This window comes from Somniosus microcephalus, chromosome 16 (assembly GCF_052327205.1).
Source record: "Somniosus microcephalus isolate GS21.2 chromosome 16, FLI_Smic_1.0, whole genome shotgun sequence".
NCBI lineage: Eukaryota > Metazoa > Chordata > Chondrichthyes > Squaliformes > Somniosidae > Somniosus > Somniosus microcephalus.
Window position 1 is genome coordinate 94,150,801 of NC_141002.1, and position 23,416 is coordinate 94,174,216.

Here is a 23,416-nt window from a genome sequence, read left to right on the forward strand (position 1 = left end):
GTTCCTGATGCCTCACGCGCACCGTTCCTGATGCCTCACGCGCACCGTTCCTGTTGCCTCACACGCACAGTTCCTGATGCCTCACACGCACAGCTCCTGTTGCCTCACGCGCACAGTTCCTGATGCCTCACACGCACAGTTCCTGTTGCCTCACACGCACAGCTCCTGTTGCCTCACGCGCACAGTTCCTGATGCCTCACACGCACAGTTCCTGATGCCTCACGCGCACCGTTCCTGTTGCCTCACACGCACAGTTCCTGATGCCTCACGCGCACCGTTCCTGATGCCTCACACGCACCGTTCCTGTTGCCTCACACGCACAGTTCCTGTTGCCTCACGCGCACAGTTCCTGATGCCTCACGCGCACCGTTCCTGTTGCCTCACACGCACAGTTCCTGTTGCCTCACGCGCACCGTTCCTGATGCCTCACGCGCACAGTTCCTGATGCCTCACGCGCACAGTTCCTGATGCCTCACGCGCACAGTTCCTGATGCCTCACGCGCACCGTTCCTGATGCCTCACGCGCACCGTTCCTGATGCCTCACGCGCACCGTTCCTGATGCCTCACACACACAGTTCCTGATGCCTCACACGCACAGTTCCTGATGCCTCACACGCACAGTTCCTGTTGCCTCACACACAGGGGTTGATTTTCATTGACCTGTGGAGTCGGGATTGGAGGCGTGCGGGGGGGTTAAAGCCCCGAATTCGGGGGTCCTGACACCATCCCGCCCCCAAACTGCCTCCATGTAAGTTTCAAAGGAGGCGGGTACCCGCCCCGCACTGGGACCCACCTACCCGAGGCGGGAAGGGGATTAGTGCCAATTAACTGCCTGTTAACAGGTAGTTAACAGGCAGTTTTTAGCCTAATCCCTATTTTTAAGGTTGAAGTGTGGGATTCCCGACGGCTCCAAACCACGCCAAGTTAGAGGAGTCGGGCCGTTGGGTTGAAGGACTTGGAGGGGTCGAGATGTCGGTGTTCAGGTGAGTGATGGGTGCATGAGTGCAAAGGTAAGTGTGTTTGGTGTGTCTAAAGTGTGTAAAGAAGTTTAAATTACCTGTACTTACCTTTTCAGCCTTCCTTCCTCTAGGTTTCGGGAGTCCATCATCTAACCGGCACAGAAAGCAGAATGGCTGCAAACTGTCAAAAGTGACAGCCTGCAGCTTTCTGTGCAGGAGAGATTTCTAACTGAGTCTGTGTAGAAGGACTCAGGTTAGAAGTAAGACTGTCAGTGTTTGACAGCTTCAAACAGCTGTGAAACACTGATATTTCATCTGTCAAAACGTCTTGACAGATGAAATTTCAGCCTGTGACGTCACCTGTTGCCGGGTGGTCCTTAATTGACCTGCTGAGCCCGCTGGGCGGGCTCAACAAGGTTAATCAAGTTAAAATCACGTGGATTGGCCGCATCTCGATGGAGGCGGGACTACAACTCGAAAGTTGTAGACCCGCCTCCTTCCCGACTTCTGAATGAAAATCACCTCCACAGTTCCTGTTGCCTCGCAGACAGTTCCCGTTGCCTCGCAGACAGTTCCCGTTGCCTCGCAGACAGTTCCCGTTGCCTCGCAGACAGTTCCCGATGCCTCGCGCACACCGCTCCCGATGCCTCGCGCACACCGCTCCCGATGCCTCGCGCACACCGCTCCCGATGCCTCGCGCACACCGCTCCCGATGCCTCGCGCACACCGCTCCCGATGCCTCGCGCACACAGCTCCCGATGCCAGCAGTCCCATACAAGTGAGGTACAGAGTGGAGGTCAAATACTGCCTCACAGGGAGGGAGGTAAATTCGATGGCATGGCAGTATAATGGTTGCATTACTAGAGTAATGAGTTCAAACCCCACCAAGGCAAATTGAGAATTTGAATTTTGTTTAAAATAAGAATAATCTGGAAATAAAAAACTGGTACCAGCAAAAGTGACCACGAAGCTGTTGGATTGTCTTAAAATCCCAACTGATTCACTAGTGTCTTTAAGGAAACCTGCCGTCCTTAGCCGGTCCGGCCTATATGTGACTCCCGTCCCACACCATCGTGCTTCACTCTCAACTACTCTCATCCCCTCGGTTGTATCAAAGCGCTATCAGCGGCTCAAGAAGGTGGTCAACCAACACCACCCTCTCGGGGTAATTAGGGATGGCCATTAAATGCCGGCCTTGCCAGCGATGCCCAGATCTGAGAATAAAAAGCAGGTTGTTTGCCTACTAGTTTGGCTGTGGGTGGGCGGGAGGGGGAGGAAAGGAATATTTAAAAAAAAGTAAATGGAGACTTTCATTCGAGGGTAAGAAACCCTCAAACAAAGAACATTATTGCAGACTGTTGTCCTTCAAGTTTTTTCCCAATGAATTAAGTCCCATGGTTCAAATACAGCTCCGCCTGGCAGCGGTGGCATGCCTGAGCTCGGTGATGTGGTAAAAGTGGGAGCGGTTGGGTGCTGGAATTGAGTTAATTGGAAAAATAATGTATCTTTTGTGGAAAAAAACAGATTGGGATTTACATTTTTTGGACTGGAAATTTATTGCGGTGCCTACTTAAGTACTCCAAGCTGCCCTACATAACGATACTTGGTTTAAGAAGATTCAGATGCAGTTCAGCCATTAACAGTCCAAGATTAGAGTCACATCTAACTTCTGACTCGCCTCCAAAGGTAGCCGGGGCGGAACAGGACACAATTTGGTGTACCACCAGTAACCTTTTTATTTCATTACTTCTGCGCAGGGAAGGATAATATGATCATCTGGAAGGGCAGTTTACATTAATACTGAGCACTTATTATTACAGAATAGCTATAGTCATACAAAATATTTGTGGATGGGTTACTCTGTTTAAATGTTTAGCTGGTCCAGGTCAAGGAATATAGAGCAATGTGATGCATTTGTATAATGGCAACCCCAGCCTTGTCTACTGTGGAATACACTGCTGTAATGGAATGTGTCTGTTTTATGTCTTAGTATCCAGAGGATCTGAGGAACTACGATTACAATCCCAACTTTGTGATACGTGGGCTTCATTATGACGTACAAAAGGTTAGTGCTTTTGTCTTTTTAGTTGTATCTGTGTTTTATTTCTTCCTCTTCTGTATCCCCCCCACCCCCTGCTCCCATAAGAATTAGAAGTAGGGGTCGGCCATTCGACCCCTCGTGCCTGCTCCGCCATTCAATAAGATCATGGCCGATCATCGACCTCAACTCCACTTTCCCGCCTGATCTCCATATCCCTTGATTCCCTTAGAGTCCAAAAATCTATCGATCTCAGCCTTGAATATACTCAAAGACTCAGCATCCACAGCCCTCTGGGGCAGAGAATTCCAAAGATTCACAACCCTCCGAGTGAAGAAATTCCTCCTCATCTCAGTCCTAAATGACCGACCCCTTAGGCTGAGACTGTGACCCCTAGATCTAGACTCTCCAGCCAGGGGAAACAACCTCTCACCATCTACCCTGTCAATCCACCCTCAGAATCTTAAATGTTTCATAAGAACATACGAAATAGGAGCTCTGCTCATTGCCAGTGTCCTTGTCCTTGCAGCCAAGCTGCTCACGAGGTGCTTCACATTCCTCACCAAATGATTCAAGAATAAAAAGGAAATCATCAGCAAAATGATCTGCCGACAGTAATAATGAATAAAATTCTGAAGGGGCTTGACAGGGTTGATGCTGAGAGGCTGTTTCCCCTGGCTGGAGAATCCAGAACCAGGGACCACAGTCTCAGGATAAGGGGTCGGCCATTTAGGACTGAGATGAGGTGAAATTTCTTCACTCGGAGGGTGGTGAATCTTTGGAATTCTCTATCTCACAGGGCTGTAGATGCTCAGTCGTTAAGTATATTCAAGACAGAGATCGATAGATTTTTGGAATCTGGGGGAATCAAGGGATATGGGGATCAGGTGGGAAAGTGGAGTTGAGGTCGAAGATCAGCCATGATCTTATTGAATGGCGGAGCAGGCTCGAGGGGCCGAATGGCCGACTCCTGCTCCTAATTCTTGTGTTTTTATGAAGTGAAAGAAAAGAAAATACTTGCATGCAACGTACAGGGGTTAACAATAGTGAAGTATGGCTGTTTTTCTTTCAGTTGGAACTTGTGTGTGCAGAGCCCTGTTTGCAGGAATTCAGGTTAGAAATTATGGATAAGAAGAAGCCCAAAAACCACGTGTTTTCCTATCTAATGATGGAGCTCGTTTCAAATTTTTAGTTCCTTGAGTTTGAGAAGAACATGCATGCTTATCGGTGTGGGACTGTAGTCGTGCTCGAATGTAGAAGACTGAGGGGATGATCTAATTCAGGTGTTCATGATGATTAAAGGATTTGATAGGGTAGATAGAGGGAAACTATTTCCTCTGGTGGGGGGGGGGGGGAAAAGAGTCCAGATCAAGGGGCATAATCTTAAAATTAGAACCAGGCCGTTCAGGGGTGATGTCAGGAAGCACTGCTTCACACACAGGGTAATGCAATGCTCCCTTTAAGCGTGGCCGCGCAGCTGGCTTCCGACTTTTCAATAGGAAAAAACGCACGGTGCGGTATTTTGAATGGGCCACGCAGTCTCTTAAAGGGGCCGCGCACCCAAATAAAATAAGAGGGAACGTTGGGCTGGTGGCAATCTAGAACTCTCTCTCAAATATCTATTGAGGCTGGAGGTCAATTGAAGATTTATTATGGGATATGGAACCGAGATGAGTAAATGGAGTTAAGATGCACATCAGCAATGATCTAACTGAATAGCGGAACAGGCTCGAGGGGCTGAATGGCCTACTCTTGTTCCTATGTACTGCTCACTGGAGCATTTCCCATGCTCCTATTGTTTCCTCAAAAGCAGATTTAAGAATACTTATGTTCACAATGCCAGCAAGTCACAGTGATGTTCGATCAGAAACTGGAGTTGAAATCGATTATAATTGAGTTTGCTTTAGATCAAGATCTTTCGGCAGCACCTCCCAAACACGTGACCTAGAAGGACAAGGGCAGCAGGTGCATGGGAACACCACCACCTCCAATTTCCCCTCCAAGTCACACACCATCCCGACTTGGACATATATCGGCTGTTCTTTCATCGTCACTGGGTCAAATTCCTGGAATTCCCTACCTGACAGCACTGTGGGAGTACCTTCACCACACGGACTGCAGCGGTTTGAGAAGAAGGCAGCTCACCACCACCTTCTCAAGGGCAACTAGGAATGGGCAATAAATGCTGGCTTTGCCAGCGACCCCCATATCCCGAGAATGAATATTTAAAAAAATATATCTCAGTAATCCCACACGTAGTCTTATCAGGTACTGAATTCTTGATGATGATAGTAATTACAAAGTAACTACCGTGGAAGTTAGACATAAGAACATAAGAATTAGGAGCAGGAGTAGGCCATACGGCCCCTCGAGCCTGCTCCGCCATTCAATAAAATCATGGCTGATCTTCGACCTCAGCTCCACTTTCCCGCCCGATCTCCATATCCCTTGATTCCCCTAGAGTCCAAAATCTGTCGATCTCTGTCTTGAATATATTCAACGACTGAGCCTTCACAGCCCTCTGGGGTAGAGAATTCCAAAGATTCACCACCCTCTGAGTGAAGAAATTTCTCCTCATCTCAGTCCTAAATGGCCGACCCCTTATCCCGAGACTGTGACCCCCGCCCCCCCCCCCCCTGGTTCTAGAATAAGAATATTTTAATATATGTTAAAATGTTTGGTATTAATTAAAACTGTTCCGATAGTCGCTTGTATAGTTTAGAGTAACAATGTGGTTCTTTCAATTTGCTTCTAGGGGATAGTGATGAAAATCGACGCCTTTCACTACATTCAGTTAGGAACTGTATACAGGTATTATGTTTATAGAATTGTTTTCTCGCCCTCTCTCTCTCTCTCTCTCTCTCTCTCTCTCTCTGATTTAACACTGGTTAAGGTAAGTGGACCTTGTCCCCATGATCTGGAAGCGGTACCTTTTCCATTAATCTGCCCTTGCAGAGTTTTAGTGACTTGAGAATTAATAGTTACCCCAATTGCAGTACAGTAAACTCTCTTTTAACCGGCAAAATTCAGGAGTAGGTTCAGGTAAGTTTTACTATATATTAGTGGCCGTGTAACCGGGGTTCCTGCACCTGTGGCCGTGTAACCTGGGTTCCTGCACCTGTGGCCGTGTAACCGGGGCTCCTGCACAAGTGCCGTGTAACCGGGGCTCCTGCACCTGTGGCCGTGTATGGGGCTCTCGTACCTTGGTAATTATACCTCTCTGTAATTCGGACTTTTTGATCAACCGGCACCATGCCGGTCCAATCGGTGTCAGATAAAAAAAGAGTTTCCTGTAATCTGATTTCTGGATTAACCATAATCTCGCACTACACTACCACACTTTGGAATGCTAATATTAAATTCAGGCTTGGCTTTATAGACTACAGCAACAAAAATTTTTACTTGCAATTAAATATGTTGTTTTTTGCTGGGCTAATTAAGCTTCTGGCCAGCGGTAGTCCCCAAGATGTTGATGGTGGAAGACATTTGGCAATGGTGACGCTGTTAATGTCGGTGGAGATGTCTGGGCCTTTACTTGGAGAGGATTGCGGCCTAGCAGTCATGGCACTAATGTTAGCTGCCACTAGTCAGCACAAACTTGGATGTTGTTCAAGGACTGCTATAAGCTGATTTAGGTGATTTTGACCTATGTTAGCCATTTGAACCTCCATTAAAACAATACCAGAAAATCCATCCATTAGGTGAGGTATTTGCAAAGCTGTTTTAACTCATTGTCAGCCTTGGCTAAGTGGCAGCACTCTCGCCTCCGAGTCCGAAGGTCGTGTGTTCCGGCCCCACTCCAGAGACTTGAGTGTGTAATCCAGGCTGACACTTCAAATCAGTGCTGAGGGAGCGCTGCACCGTCGGAAGTGCCGCCTTTCAGGTGAGTGTTAAACTGAGGCCCTGTGGACGTTAAAGATCCCACCCCCAGTACTACTCAAAGAAGAACCAGCGGAGTTCTCCCAGTGTCCTGGCCAGCATTTATCCATCAAACACAACAGATTATCTGGTCATTTATCTCATTGCTGTTTGTGGGAGCTTGCTGTGCACAAATTGGTTGCCACATTTCCCTACATTACAACAGTGACTGCACTTCAAAAGTACTTCATTGGCTGTAAAGCGTTTTGGAATGCAATTTCTTTCTCCTTTCTCTTTTTCTTCTTTCTTTTCCTTGTTTTATAGTACTTTGTTAGAATTAAGAACTAATGCCAATATTTGCTATTATTTGTGCTGCAGTTATAATGTGCTTTATTTTAATCTGAAGGTACAGTATTGACCTCTTGTGCCAATTTTCTGAAATGTCACTTTGGGGGAAAAAATTGGGTCGCGCCCCCACTTTGGGCACTAACTTCGCCCTCCTTTGGGGTGCTAAATTCGTCGGGTTGCTACTTTTAGTGCCCTGAAAAAGTTAGCGCCTCTGCGCCCAAAATTCACTGGTAGCGCCCCAAGCAGGAGGCGGGGCTGCTGGAAGCGCTCCCCCTCCCTCTTGGGGCACTACCAGTGAATATCGCGGTGCGACGTGCAGCAGCGCCACGCGTGTCGGCACGTAGCGCCACGGTACTGCAGCCCTCCCTCCCCTGATTAAAGGGGAGGGGCCTAGCGCAACACAACCTGGAGCCCAGCTGGGCCACCAGGGATCGGGGTGCCAGCAAAAGAGCCCGGCACTCAAGAGGAGTACCGGGCTGACGGATCGCAGTCGGCATGGGGGGGGCGGGTAGCTGCATAGGAGGCCGGGGATGGCAAAAGGTGTAGGTGCTGGCAGGCGGCCAGCAACAAAAATGGCCGCCCGGCACCTCCCCTTTAAATATCGCCGTCCCGGCTGCATGTACGCCCCCCTGATCCTGTTGGACATAGCGTCTGGCGGTAGGTCAGGGGGCGCAACCGAAGTTCGCGGGCGGGGTGCGAGCAGGGCCGCTGCGCACGGCGATGATGTCATCGCCGGCAGCACAGCGCCGCGGGGCGCTACCGGTTACCGCAGCCGCTAACCTCCCGCTGAATTTCACGGGAGGCATTAGAGGTGCCGTGCCCGGGCGCTAATGGGAGGCACAAAGCAACCGAATTTTGCCCCCTTTGTGGTCAAAGTGGAATTTAAACCGGAACACATGTACACAGTTGATGCTGTAGATACAGTGCTTTTGGGGGATTAGTTTTCTTTCTAACAAAAAAATCAGTGAGCAGAAACAATTTGAACAGTATGTCTACTGATGCACAAAATACACTCTGGTAGATTTTCGTCTTCGCCAGCTGATTAGTAATCTGGCAGAGCGTAACGTCCGCCCTTTATAGAACCAACCCCATTTTCATTCCATTGATTTCGGAGGTGGGCTCTTTATAGAGCAGACAATTCACTCAGGCAGTGAAGATGAATCTCTACCCCACTGAATCTCTACATGTCTGGGACAAACTGATTATAGAATCGCACTTTGCCTTTTGGTTCCACTAGCAATCTCTCTTAATTAGTGTCAGAGTAGCCATAAATCTACCTGTGCCTCGGTGGGCGGCATCCTCGCCTCTGAGTCAGAAGGTTGTGGGTTCAAGTCCCACTCCAGGGACTTGAGCACAAAAATCTAGGCTGACACTCCAGTGCAGTGCTGAGGGAGTGCTGCACTGTCGGAGGTGCCATCTTTCTGATGAGACATTAAACCGAGCCCCTGTCTACTCTCTCAGGTGGCGTAAAAGATGCCATGGCACTATTTCGAAGAAGAGCAGGGGAGTTATCCCCGGTGTCCCGGCCAATATTTATCCCTCAATCAACATAACAAAAACAGATTATCGGGTCATCATCACATTGCTGGGAGCTTGCTGTGCGCCAACTGACTGCTGTATTTCCTACATTACAACAGTGACTACACTTCAAAAAAAAAAAAAATACTTCATTGGCTGCAAAGCGTTTTGGGACGTCCAATGGTCGTGAAAGACGTGATAGAAATACAAATCATTCATTCATTCATTCATTCAATTAAAGTACATTTAAAAAAGATATAAACCCTGGACTTAGACTGAAATGAAAACTAAGAATGCTTCTTTCTCAAGCTTGCTTTTAAAATACCGATTTAAGTAAATTGTAAAGTTTTATATAAGGAGGGGGCAGATTTTCATCTTCACCTGCCTGGTTGGTAATCTGGTGGAGCGGACCACAGGCCCGTTATAGAACCCGCCCGATATACATGGCGTTGATGTGGATGGAATGGAACGCGGGCGGATTCTACAGCGGGAGGCCGATCCGCTCCGTCAGATTACCACCCAGGTGGGTGACGACAGAAGTCTAACCCCCGCCCCACCCCGCCGCCCGCACCCCATAGTCTGCGGCAGACAAGCGTCCCCAAACTAATGCTGAGATCTTTCATTTTTAATAACAGGGGGCTGAACCCAGTGCCAGATGAGCAGGTCATCGAAATGTACGAAGGGACACATGTCCCTTTGGAGCAGATGAGTGACTTTTATGGCAAGGTAAATGCGTTGACGTATCTTGCTGCTCGTGCGGTTTGTACGCTGCTGCTGAGGCAGGCTGATGATAATAACTGTCTGAACACCGACCGAATCGTAGAATGTTACAGCATAGGAGGCCATTCAGCCCGTCGTACATGTGCCGGATTAGATTTTTTTAAAAACTGTTCCACTTGTGCATCAATTTTGATGGTCAGAAAATCATGGACCGTTGCTCCTGTTATTTCCCCGATTGTGTTCCTGGCTACACGCACTGGGACGCTGTAAGCGGAAAGGTCACCTTTTTAGTGTTGTCCTTCCCCGGGGAGTCTGTCCTCCCTGGGGTCTCGTTGAATGTCAGCCTGACTCCGTCGGTAGCACCCTCGTCGTCTCTTAAGTCAGGAAGTTGTGGGTTCAAGCCTCGTTCAAGAGCTTCGCCAGTTAATCTAGGTTAACGCTGCAGTTTGACACTGAGGGAGCCCTGAATTGTCGCAGGTGCCACCTCTCTGACGAGATGACAGACTGAGACCCCGTTTATTCCTCTCTCTGGTTCAGAAAGATTCCATTATTCGAGGGAAGAGCAGGAAATTTCCTGGCAGTCCCGCTTCCCCCGACCAATACCACCAAAAGCACAGATTAACTGGTCATTCATCGCATTACTGTTTGTGGGACCTTGCTGTGCACAAAATGGCTTCTGCATTTGCCTAGATAACAAGCGTGACTACGCTTCAAAAGTAATGAATTGTATGTGAAGCACTTTGGAACATTTGAGATGTAATAAGGCACTGTATATTTCTTTAGAATTATATACAGCACAGAAGGAGGCCATTCGTCCCATCGTGCCTGTGCCGGCTCTTTGAAAGAGCTCTCCAATTAGTCCCACTCCCCCTGCTCTTTCCCTGTAGCCCTGCACATTTTGCCTTTACAAGTATTTATCCAATTCCCTTTTGAAAGTTACTATTGAATTTACTTCCATCACCCTTTCAGGCAGCGCGTTCCAGATCATAACAACACGATGCGGAAAAAATGTCTCCTCATCTCCCCTCTGGTTATTTTGCCAATTACCTTAAATCTTTGTCCTCTGGTTACCGACCCTCCTGCCAGTGGAAACATTTTCTCATTATTTAATCTATCAAAACCCTTTGCAATTTTGAAAACCTCTATTAAATCTCCCCTTAACCTTCTCTGTTCTAAGGAGAACTCGAGCTGAGGCCTAACTAGTGACTTATAAGGGTTTAGCATAACTTCCTTGCTTTTGTACTCTGTGCCTCTATTTATAAAGCCCAGCGTCCCTTATGCTTTTTAACAGCCTCATCAACTTGTCCTGCCACCTTCAAAGATTTGTGTATGTGAATCCCCAGGTCTTTCTGTTCCTGTACCTTCTTTAAAATTGTACCATTTAGTTATAAGAACATAAGAATTAGGAGCAGGAGTCGGCCATACGGCCCCTCGAGCCTGCTCCGCCATTCAATAAGATCATGGCTGATCTTCGACCTCAACTCCACTTTCCCGGCCGATCCCCATATCCCTTGATTCCCCTAGAGTCCAAAAATCTATCGATCTGCCTCTCCACATTCTTCCTTCCAAAATACCTCACTTCACATTCCTCTGCATTAAATTTGATCCGCCACGTGTCTGCCCATTTCACCAGTCTGTCCTCGTCCTCCTGAAGTCTGCTACCGTCCTCCTCGCTGTTTACTACATTTCCCAGTTTTGAGTCATCTGCAGACTTTGAAATGATGCCCCACCAGTTCAGCTGATAAGCAGTGTTTGCACTGAATGTAGTCATCTCCCTACACTTCCCTGTTTCCAAATGTGTGCTGCCAAAATAGAATTTTAAGTTCTTTTTGTGAACTTTTAAAAATCTGTTTTGAAAAGATGCGCTGTTTTATGCCGTCCAGTGTGTTTTTTTTTACTAACTTTGCATTGTTTTGTTTAATCAGAGTTCACACGGCTTTACAATGAAGCAATTCATGGACATATTCTCATTGCCAGAACTGACTCTGCTTTCCTGTGTCAATGACTATTTTATCAAGCAGAACATTGACTTCGAGCCAGTTTACCTTTACAAGGATGTTAAGGTAAGATGCAAGAGGCATTTATTCCCAATAGTACGTCCTCCTTCACTATCCTAGCACACCTTTAATGCTTTGATTCAGTTGACACTTAAACTGTTGAAATAGCTTGACAAGTGCAATTTTTGGCTGATAGTGCAATGAATTGGCAGTGCGACTTGCAGTTTAAAGGTCGTTAGTTCAGGTTTTTTGGCGGGCCTGTCATTGAACTTAGCTCAGTTGAGGTTGCAGAATGGAGTGCTGTTCAATAACTAATTATGAGGGGCTGAGATAAAGTGGATAGGAAGCACCTATTTTCCTTAGCAGAGAGGTCAATAACCAGGGGTGGGGGCATAGATTTAAAGTAATTGGTAGAAGGCTTAGAGGGGAGTTGAGCAGAACTTTTTTCACTCCGAGGGTGGTGGGGGTCTGGAACTCACTGCCTGAAAGGGTGGTAGAGGCAGAGACCCTCACCGCATTTAAAAAGTACTTGGATATGCACCTGAAGTGCTGTAACCTGCAGGGCTACGGACCAAGAGCTGGAAAGTGGGATTAGGCTGGAGAGCTCTTTTTCAGCCGGCACAGACACGATGGGCCGAATGGCCTCCTTCTGTGCCATAAATTTCTATGATTCTGTGATTTAATCTTGAGGCAGAAAGGGATTGCTGATGAGTCCAATCTTGGAATTTAATATATTTGTATTTAAAAGCGAATGTGATGAAGATTCACAAGCTTCTCAATTTATAATTGACAGGAGGCAATCCGAGATGTCCATGTGAAAGGAATATTGTATAGAGCGGTTGAACAAAACATTGGTATGTATGCAATCAATTGTGTTGCTCGGCTCGTGTGATATGATTTTCAGGGTAATATTTTAGTTCCTTATATCAGGAACTACCCAGAATGCTTAAACCCCCAGCAGCTGTTACCATTTAAGCCCTGTACTACCCAAAGGGCAATCGTGATGGACTAGGCCTCTTGCACATCACTGGTTTTAATCGGTCCACCATTGGTGGCCGTGCCTTCAGCTGCCTGGGCCCTAAGCTCTGGAATTCCCACTCTAAACCTCTCCGCCTCTCTACCTCTCTCTCCTCCTTTAAGACGCTCCTTAAAACCTACCTCATTGACCAAGCTTTCGGTCACCTGTCCTAATAATCTCCTTATGTGGCTTGGTGTCAAGTTTTGCCTGATCACGCTCCTGTGAAGCACCATGGGACATTTTACTGTGTTAAAGGCGCTATATAAATGCAAGCTGTTGCTGTAGGCTGGCTGCCATCTGCTCTCTCTTGAGATACAAGGTGGCCCTTGTCTTGGTTTGTGCTTTTGTTTTAAGAGGAAGGGTAAATGAAGACAATGGAAATATAAATTAACTGCAAAGTAAGCTGTTCCAAATAGGACAAATCAGCCTCCGTATGCAACCCGCATGTTCCTACTCCCTATGGACCAGCGTTCCCTTTAAGCTGCACAACCGCGCAGCTCTCTGGAACCCCGCGCAGACAGCTCACCGGCTTTTCAATGAGGAAAAACCGCACATCTGCAGTATTTAGAATGAGCCGCGCAGCCCCTTAAAGAAGAGGCCTCGCATCCAAAAAAAATGGACGGGAACATTGCAATGGACTGCCTGCCTCTTTCTCCGCACTGTCTGAGTATTCTACCCCTACCTGAAATTGCAGATTCCTTTTTGACGTGCTGATTAAGTACATTAATGTCACTTTTTTTAAAACACTTCTTTAGTTCCTCCTTCTGACTCTTAATGTTGCATCCAAAGATAGTAGCTTGAGCAGAAATTAAAAGTAGAAACCATTGCCCAAGAGCTTACGATAACTGTTCCACTAAATTTATTCATCATATCTCTATTTTCCCAATGCCCTACGAACCCACAAACTGAATAACGCTCAAACAAAACTAGCTCTGTTGGACTGGGAATCTCTTGGGGAACAGGGATAAATAGGTCGACACACTGTCCTTTCACCCTAGTTGCTTGGTTCAAACCCGGTCCAGACTAATGGGAATGAAAATCTCCCCTTTCCTCTGGTTGCAAGTTTTTTTTTCGTTCATGGGACGTGGGCGTCGCTGGCAAGGCCAGCATTGATTGCCCGTCCTGAATTGCCCTTGAACAACTGAGCGGCTTGCTAGACCATTTCAGGGGGCAGTTAAGAATCAACCACATTGCCGTGGGTCTGGAATCACATATAGGCCAGACCGGGTAAGGACGGCAGATTTCCTTCTCTAAAGAACATTAGATAGTAAGTGTCCTGTGTAAAATTATTTGGGGATAGTTTCAGCATAATTTCTAGTGAGCACGAGCCAACAGCAAAATACTGGCCATTCTCTCAACAACAACAACAACAACAACTTGTACTTATATAGCGCCTTTAACGTAGTAAAACGTCCCAGGGCGCTGCACAGGAGCGTTATCAAACAAAATTTGACACCGAGCCACATAAGGAGATATCAGGGCAGATGACTAAAAGCTTCGTCAGAGGTAGGTTTTAAGGAGCATCTTAAAGAAGGAGAGAGAGGTAGCGAGGTGGAGAGGTTTAGGGAGGGAATTCCAGAGCTTAGGGCCTCGGCTGCTGAAGGCACGGCCACCAATGGTGGAGCAATTAAAATCAGGGATGCTCAAGAGGCCAGAATTAGGGGAGCTCAGATAACAGAGGGTTGTGGGGATGGAGGAGATTACAGAGATAGGGAGGGGCGAGGCTATGGAGGGGTTTGAAAACAAGGATGAGAATTTTAAATTCGAGGCGTTGCTTAACCGGGAACCAATGTAGGTCAGCGAGCACAGGGGTGATGGGCGAACGGGACTTGGTGCGAGTTAGGACACGGGGCAGCAGAGATTTGGATGACTTCAAGTTTACGGAGGGTAGAACGCGGGAGGCCGGCCATACTGCCTCCAACGAGTTAGTACTCTTACTCCGGGAATATGGCTTGTGCGGGAAATTGAAATAGTCACACGTGTGCAGTAGGAGGTGATCTTCTGTGCCTGGGACCGAGGCGTATTGTTGGGGAAGAGAAAAGGATGCTTTATGCTGCTTCTAGCCATGCGATGTCTGATCTAAGTGTTATCGATGCCGAGTGTTCAATCCCAGCACTAATATTCTTCACATTCATGAGCGTAAATAATCACCTTAAAGAACTGGTCAACACGTTTTCTTTCTTTAGTGTGAAGCACAGTGAAGCTGAAATTGTTTTTGTTTGTGCTTGCTCTACTTTAGTTCGCCATTGCTCTGCAGCCCCAGTCTCGGTAATTTCACACTGGCTCAGTAGGGAATACTCTATTTCCTCTGCGTCAGAAGGTTGTGGGTTCAAGTCCCACTCCAGAGACTTGAGCACATGAATCTAGGCTGACACTCCAGTGCAATGCTGAGGGAGTGCTGCACTGTCGGAGGTGCTGGCTTTCTGATGAGACGGTAAACCGAGGCTCCGTCTGCTCTCTCAGGTGGACATAAAAGATCCAATGGCACTATTTCGAAGAAGAGCCAGGGGAGTTATCCCCGGTGTCCTGGCCAATATTTATCCCTCAACCAACATCACTGAAAACAGATTATCTGGTCATTATCACATTTGTGGGAGCTTGCTGTGTGCAAATTGGCTGCCGCGTTTCCCACATTACAACAGTGATTACACTTCAAAAAGTACTTCATTGGCTGCAAAGCGCTTTGAGACACCAGGTAGTCGTGAAAGGCGCTATAGAAATGCAAGTCAGTCTTTCTTTCAAATTGGTCATCCTGAGTGAAATTGTCCAGTTAACGTTTCAGCCTTAGGGTTAAAAAAGTTTAAATTTCATCATGTATACTGTGATGAAATATAATCTCGTTGCAACAATAAGGGCACCGAATTATTACTTTATTACAGCAATATTGATGTATTACAAAAGTAAAACCCAAAACTATTTTAAGTAATTTTCAAAGCCGCTGATATTCCCAGTTTTTTCACCTATTCTAGTTCCAATTCCATTTCCAAGTAATTAGGAAGGCAAATGGAATATTGGCCTTTATTGCAAGGGGGATGGAGTATAAAAGTAGGGAAGCCCTGTTACAACTGTACAGGGTATTGGTGAGACCACACCTGGAGTACTGCGTACAGTTTTGGTCTCCATATTTAAGGAAGGATATACTTGCATTGGAGGCAGTTGAGAGAAGGTTCACGAGGTTGATTCCTGAGATGAAGAGGTTGTCTGATGAAGAAAGGTTGAGCAGGTTGGGCCTATACTCATTGGAGTTTAGAAGAATGAGAGGGGATCTTATTGAAACATATAAGATTCTGAGGGGGCTCGACAGGGTGGATACAGAGAGGATGTTTCCCCTCGTGGGGGATGTGGTAAACCACTGTTATACCTGTCTGTATGTGTATGTGTATTCCACTAGGTACAGGTCTGGACATGCCTCGGCTGACTCCTCCCACTATTCCAGGTATATAAGTGACTACCTCCCAGTCCCTTAGTATTCTGGACGGGTCGACCACTTGAGACAAGACCTTCATTCTTTAGTTAATAAAAGCCTGGTTGTTACTCGCTTAACCTCAGTCTTTTGAGTAATTGATGGCGCATCAATTTTATTAACTAAATTTTTTATAATGGAGAAGATCCTCACACCAGCATGCCTGGACCTGGACAGTCGGGAAGCGGACGCTTCCACCAAGTTTGCTCACTGGCTCATGTGCTTCGAGGCATTCCTGACTGCCTCCACTGCGGTCGTAACGGATGCGAACAAACTGTCTGTCCTGATCTCCAAGGTGAACCACCGAGTGTACTCAGTCATCCGGGACGCGACCTCGTACACAGCTGCCCTCCAGCTCCTCAAGACCCAGTACACGCGCCCTGTGAACGAAGTTTACGCCAGGCACCTCCTGGGGAGTCGCAAGCAACAACCTGGGGAATCGACTGAGGAATACCTCCAAGCACTGTCCGTGCTTGGCCGGGCCTGTGGGTGTAAGGCGGTAACGCCCACTAAGTACACGGAGGAACTGATCCGAGATGCCTTCGTAGCGGGCCACAGGTCCAACTACACCCGACAGCGACTGCTGGAGCAGAGTGACCTCACCCTCGACAAAGCCTCCGAAATCGCACTAACGCTGGACGCAGCCTACCGGGGCATGGATGCCTACTCCTCTGCACCGTGGACGCCGCGGGGAACGACAACCTGGGACACGGTAGGACAGCCCCATAGCACCGTGCCACCCCAGCCACAGCCCAACAACGGCCCAACCACCGCAGCAGTGTCCCAAAGCCAGACAGCAGTATCCCAAGGCCAGAAATGCTACTTCTGTGGCCAGGCCAAACACCCCAGAGTGCGCTGCCCGGCGAAGAATGCGACCTGCTCGGGCTGCGGGAAAAAGGGACACTACGCTAGCGTCTGCAAGGCCAAAGCCACCCCGAACGCCAGCAGTGCCGCGTGTGGGCCGTGCGGGCCGCCATCTTGGGCCTCCCCAGCCATGTGCGAACCACCGCAGCAGCAGCCATCTTGGACGACTCCAGCCACATGGGAATCATGGACGCCGCCATCTTGGACACCAGCCGGGACGCAGCAGGCCGCCAACCCCCCCCCCCCCCCCCCCCATCTGATACCCGCAGCGACACACCGACCCCTACGCTGGCCTCTGTTACGCTGGACCAAACGAGACCGCACCAACTAGCTCGGTCCAAAATGGACGTTAAGGTAAACGGCCATGCAATAAACTGCCTTTTTGACTCCGGGAGCACAGAGAGCTTCATCCACCCCGACACGGTGCGGCATTGCTCTCTCCCAGTCCTGCCTGCGCACCAGCGGATTTCTATGGCCGCCGAGTCCCAGTCAGCGGACATTGGCGGCTACTGCGTGGTGACACTAGTAGTAGACGGGACTGTGTTCAATAATTTTAAACTCCTGGTCCTGCCCCAACTTTGCGCTGCCGTTCTACTGGGGTTGGATTTCCAGTGCCACCTCAAAAGCGTTACGATGGCGTACGGTGGCCCCCTCCCCCCACTCACAGTCCGCAGCCAGCAGCCTCCAAATTGCCCGCCGTGCACCAGATGCAACCTCTCCACACTCAGAGTCCCACCCCCCCCACTGTTTGCTAACCTCACCCCCGACTGTAAGCCCATCGCCACAAAGAGCAGGCGATACAGTGCCGGGGACAGGGTTTTCATCAAAACCGAAGTGGAGCGGCTCCTGAAGGAGGGGATTATTGAGGGCAGCTCCAGCCCCTGGCGAGCCCAGGTTGTGGTCGTTAAGACCGGCGAGAAACAACGCCTGGTCATCGACTACAGCCAAACAATAAACCGCTACACCCTGCTGGACGCCTACCCACTCCCCCGCATAGCTGACATGGTCAACCAGATCGCGCAGTACTGTGTCTTTTCGACCATTGACCTGAAATCAGCGTACCACCAGCTCCCCATCCGCCCCGAAGACCGCCAGTATACTGCTTTTGAGGCAAACGGCCGCCTCTATCACTTCCTTAGGGTTCCCTTTGGCGTTACTAACGGGGTCTCCGTCTTCCAAAGGGAGATGGACCGGATGGTCGATCAAAACGCGCTGCAGGCCACTTTCCCTTACCTAGACAATGTGACCATCTGCGGCCATGACTTGCAGGACCATGACGCAAACCTCGAGAAATTCCTCCGCACCGCCCAACTCCTGAACCTGACATATAACAAGGAGAAGTGCATATTCCGCACAGACCGCCTCGCCATCCTTGGCTGTGTTGTGGAACACGGGGTCATCGGTCCCGACCCGGACCGGATGCGTCCCCTTATGGAACTCCCACTGCCCCACTGCCTAAAAGCTCTGAAGAGGTGCCTAGGGTTTTTTTCCTACTACGCCCAGTGGGTCCCCTACTATGCAGACAAAGCCCGTCCGCTGATCAAATCCACCTCTTTTCCCCTGATGGCAGAGGCCCGCTCGGCCTTCCACCGTATCAAGGAGGACATTGCCAAAGCCACCATGCACGCAGTGGACGAATCCATCCCCTTCCAGGTGGAAAGCGATGCGTCCGACTTCGCTCTGGCCGCCACCCTTAATCAGGCGGGGAGGCCTGTGGCATTCTTCTCATGAACCCTCCAGGGCCCGGAGACCAGACACTCTGCGGTCGAGAAGGAGGCCCAGGCTATTGTGGAGGCTGTGCGTCATTGGAGGCACCACCTGGCCGGATAACGATTTACCCTGCTCACTGACTGGCGTTCAGTTGCTTTTATGTTCAACAACAAGCAGAGGGGCAAAATCAAAAATGACAAGATCTTGAGGTGGAGAATCAAACTTTCCACCTACAATTACGAGATCTTGTACCGGCCTGGGAAACTCAATGAACCCCCAGATGCCCTATCGCGTGGCACCTGCGCCAGCGCACAGATCGATAGGCTGAGGGCCCTCCACAATGACCTCTGCCACCCGGGGGTCACCAGGTTCTTCCACTTCATCAAGGCCCGCAACCTGCCTTACTCCATTGAGGAGGTCAGGACCATGACCAAGAACTGCCAAGTCTGCGCTGAGTGCAAACCGCACTTTTATAGACCAGACAGAGCCCACCTGATAAAAGCCACTCTCCCTTTCGAACGCCTGAGCGTCGATTTTAAAGGGCCTCTCTCCTCCTCCGACCGCAATGTGTACTTCCTCAACATCATTGACGAGTACTCCCGTTTCCCGTTCGCTATCCCCTGCCCGGACATGACCAGTGCCACGGTCATTAAATGTCTGAACAGCCTCTTCACCCTGTTCGGTTTCCCCAGCTATATCCATAGCGACCGGGGCTCATCGTTTATGAGCGACGAACTCCGCCAGTACCTGCTCGCTAGGGGTATAGCCACAAGCAGGACCACCAGTTACAACCCCCGGGGGAACGGACAGGTGGAAAGAGAGATGCAACAGTTTGGAAGGCCGCCCTACTAGCCTTAAAGTCTAGGGGCCTTCCGACCTCCCGCTGGCAGGAGGTGCTCCCCGATGCGCTCCACTCGATTCGGTCACTGCTCTGCACTGCCACCAATGCCACCCCTCACGAGAAAATGTTTGTCTTCCCAAGGAAGTCCACATCGGGGACAGCGTTACCGCCATGGCTGACGTCCCCAGGGCCGGTACTACTGAGCAGACACGTGAGGACCAATAAAACGGACCCCCTGGTCGAGAGGGTCGACCACCTCCACGCCAACCCCCAGTACGCTTACATTGCGTACTCGGACGGGCGGGAGGACACAGTCTCCATACGAGACCTCGCACCCTTGGGGACCACTGTAACCCACTACCCATTACCACCCCCCCCCCCCCCCCCACGACACCCTCGGGGACCGCTGTAACCCACTACCCATTACCACCCCCCCCCCCCCGCCCCCACGACCCGATATCCAACCCCAGCAGCCGGCTCGCCTTGGACCGTCACCCACGAGGACTACACTCCAGGGCCCCAGCCTACACGGGACGCGACGCCGGAAGCTCCACCACCCCTGCCGTCGCCACGTCGATCACAGCGGCAGACAAGACCTCCGGAGAGACTCCAATACACGAACTTTTAAATACACTTCACCCCGCCGGACTCATTTTTAAACAAGGGGTGAATGTGGTAAACCACTGTTATACCTGTCTGTATGTGTATGTGTGTTCCACTAGGTACAGGTCTGGACATGCCTCGGCTGACTCCTCCCACTATTCCAGGTATATAAGTGACTACCTCCCAGTCCCTTAGTATTCTGGACGGGTCAACCACTCGAGACAAGACCTTCATTCTTTAGTTAATAAAAGCCTGGTTGTTACTCGCTCAACTTCAGTCTTTTGAGTAATTGATGGCGCATCAGGGGAATCTAGAACTGGGGGGCATAGTTTCAGAATAAGGGGCCGCCCATTTAAGACGGAGATGAGGAGGAATTTCTTCTCTCAGAGTCGTGAATCTTTGGAATTCTCTTCCCCGGAGAGCTGTGGAGGCTGGGTCATTGAATATATTTAAGGTGGAGATAGACAGATTTTTGAAAGGTAAGGGAGTCAAGGGTTATGGGGAGTGGGCAGCGAAGTGGAGTTGAGGCCAAGATGAGATCAGCCATGATCTCATTAAAATGGCGGAGCAGACTCGAGTGGCCGAATGACCAACTCCTGCTCCTATGTTTTATGTTCTCTTGCGTTTATTTTAACTTTCTTCCTTTGTAGCAAATATCCTTTATTTTAACGAATGTATATAATTTTCCCAAGTCCTGTTTTAAGTTGAAAAGATTCAATATTACAGCCAGGCTCCTATTGGAGGGCGGGAGACTCTGATTTGAAAACGGACTCCAAAGGCTGTTTTTTCAGCAAATCAAGTTGTCGCGATGTTAGATACCAGGGTGTGATAGTACGGGTTGGTGTTCCCTCTGATTTTTTTTGGGGGGGGCCGTGCGGCCCCTTTAATAGGCTGCACGGCCCATTCAAAATTTTGCGCATGCGCGGTTTTTCCATTTTAAAAACAGGCGAGACGGCTGCACGGGACCTCCAGACCGCTGCACGGCCGTGCAGCTTAACTGGAACATTGCTATCGGTTCGTGTCACTGGCGGAGGAGTCTTGTCTGTCATCAGCATAAAGTGCAAATTCAAACATCCACTGCCCGACCCCCCCGCCACCACCCTTCACTCCAATTTTCAGACTATTATAATGCAATAGTTAGAAAATTGTGGGCAGTGTGTGCTCGAATGTCTGATTTGTGCTGCAATCTAGCAAGACTCATCGCGGACTTATAAAATCACACCCCTCCCCACCTTTTCCCCAGACAATTACCTGAATGCTTGACTAGTATTTAAAGTATCATTCAAGGAAGAGCTACCCATGGGTGAGTTATCTAATCTATACCACTGACAGTCCAACTGCAATTTAGTGAGACAAACTTGTGCACTTAGTTTTTTTTATTCGTTTATGGGCTGTGGGCATCGCTGGTAAGGCCAGCATTTATTGCCCATTCCTAATTGCCCTTGAGAAGGTGGTGGTGAGCCGCCTTCTTGAACCGCTGCAGTCTGTGTGGTGAAGGTACTCCCACAGTGCTGTTAGGGAGGGAGTTCCAGGATTTTGACCCAGTGACGATGAAGGATCGGCGATATACTTCTAAGTCAGGATGGTGTGTGACTTGGAGGGGAACTTGGAGGTGGTGGTGTTCCCATGTGCCTGCTGCCCTTGTCCTTCTACGTGGAAGAGGTCGCGGGTTTGGGAGGTGCTGCCGAAGAAGCCTTGGCGAGTTGCTGCACTGCATCTTGTAGATGGTACACACTGCAGCCACGGTGCGCCAGTGGTGGAGGGAGTGAATGTTTAAGATGGTGGATGGGGTGCCAATCAAGCAGGCTGCTTTGTCCTGGATGGTGTCGAGCTTCTTGAGTGTTGTTGGAGCTGCACTCATCCAGGTAAGTGGAGAGTATTCCATCACACTCCTTACTTGTGCCTTGTGGATGGTGGAAAGGCTTTGGGGAGTCAGGAGGTGAGACACTCGCCGCAGATTACCCAGCCTCTGACCTGTTCTTGTTGCCACAGTATTTATGTGGCTGGTCCAGTTAAGTTTCTGGTCAGTGGTGACCCCCAGGATGTTGATGGTGGGGGATTCAGCGATGGTAATGCCGTTGAATATCATGGGCAGGTGGTTAGACTCTCGCTTGTTGGAGATAGTCATTGCCTGGCACTTAATTTAAAGAAAATAAAGAAAGACTTGCATTTCTATAGCACCTTTCACAACCTCAGGACGTCCCCAAGCGCTTTACAGCCAATGAAGTACTTTTTCGAAGTGTAGTCACTGTTGTAATGTAGGAAACGCAGCAGCCAATTTGTGCACAGCAAGCTCCCACAAACAGCAATGTGATAATGACCAGATAATCTGTTGTTTTTTTAGTGATGTTGATTTGAGGAATAAATATTGGCCCAGGACACCCGGGAGAGCTCCCCCTGCTGTTCTTCAAAATAGTGCCCTGGGATCTTTTACATCCACCTGCGAGAGCAGACGGGGCCTCGATTTAACATCTCATCTGAAAGACGGCACCTCCGACAGTGCAGCACTCCCTCAGCACTGCACTGGAGTGTCAGCCTAGATTTTTGTACTCGACTTGAGTACCATTGTATTCTAACACAGTGCAAGCACACATGTTGCACGGTCTGTAGCTGCATGTACTGTGCAAATTGAAATGTTGTGGCATGCAAAAAATCTTGCTAACTGTACTGTGATGCCTTTCTTTTCAAATCAGAAAAATACATATCGCATGAGGAGAAAACAGGTGTTGTGTTGGGAAGGTTGATTGACAGTGGCAAGAAACTTTTCCTCATAACAAACAGCCCTTTTAGCTTTGTGTAAGTAGCTTCACTGATTTCATTATTGTGTGAAAATGATGATCTGCCCTACAAATAGGGAAATATGTAACTTGAGCAAAAATATTTTCACAGAATCATAGAAGTTTATGGTACAGGAGGAGGCCATTTGGCCCATCGTATCTGTGCCGGCCGAAAAAGAGCTATCCAGCCTAATCCCACTTTCCATTCTCTTGGTCCGTAGCCTTGCAGGTTACGGCACGTCAAGTGCATATCCAAGTACTTTTTAAATGTGATGAGAGTTTCTGCCTCTACCACCCCTTCAGGCAGTGAGTTCCAGACCCCCACCACCCTCTGGGTGAAAGAATTTCTCCTCAACTCCCCTCTAATCCTTCTACCAATTACTTTAAATCTATGCCCTCTGGTTATAGAATCATAGAATGGTTACAGCAGAGGAGGCCATTCAGCCCGTCGAGCTCTCTCTGCAAGAGCACTTCAGCTAGTCCCACTCCCCCTGCCCTTTCCCCGTAGCCCTGCAAATTTTTTTTCCTTCAGATACTTCTCCAACTCCCTTTTGAAAGCCGCGATCGAGTCTGCCTCCACCGCTCTTTCAGGCAGTGCATTCCAGATCCTAACCACTCGCTGCGTAAAAAAATGTTTTTCCTCATGTCGCCTTTGGTTCTTTTGCCAATCACCTTAAATCTGTGTCCTCTGGTTATTGACC

At 49.0% G+C, this 23,416-nt stretch overlaps 1 protein-coding gene across 1 annotated transcript in view; it reads left to right on the forward strand.

Moving 5' to 3' along the window:
* nt5dc3 (5'-nucleotidase domain containing 3) overlaps nucleotides 1–23,416 on the forward strand; it is a 54,030-nt gene that overhangs the window by 13,621 nt on the left and 16,993 nt on the right. The window contains exons 3-8 of the mRNA XM_086009464.1: nucleotides 2,951–3,025; nucleotides 5,754–5,809; nucleotides 9,358–9,448; nucleotides 11,368–11,505; nucleotides 12,233–12,293; nucleotides 22,632–22,734. Of these exons, the coding sequence (XP_085865590.1) occupies nucleotides 2,951–3,025; nucleotides 5,754–5,809; nucleotides 9,358–9,448; nucleotides 11,368–11,505; nucleotides 12,233–12,293; nucleotides 22,632–22,734 (524 nt within the window). The remainder of the gene's footprint in view (nucleotides 1–2,950; nucleotides 3,026–5,753; nucleotides 5,810–9,357; nucleotides 9,449–11,367; nucleotides 11,506–12,232; nucleotides 12,294–22,631; nucleotides 22,735–23,416) is intronic.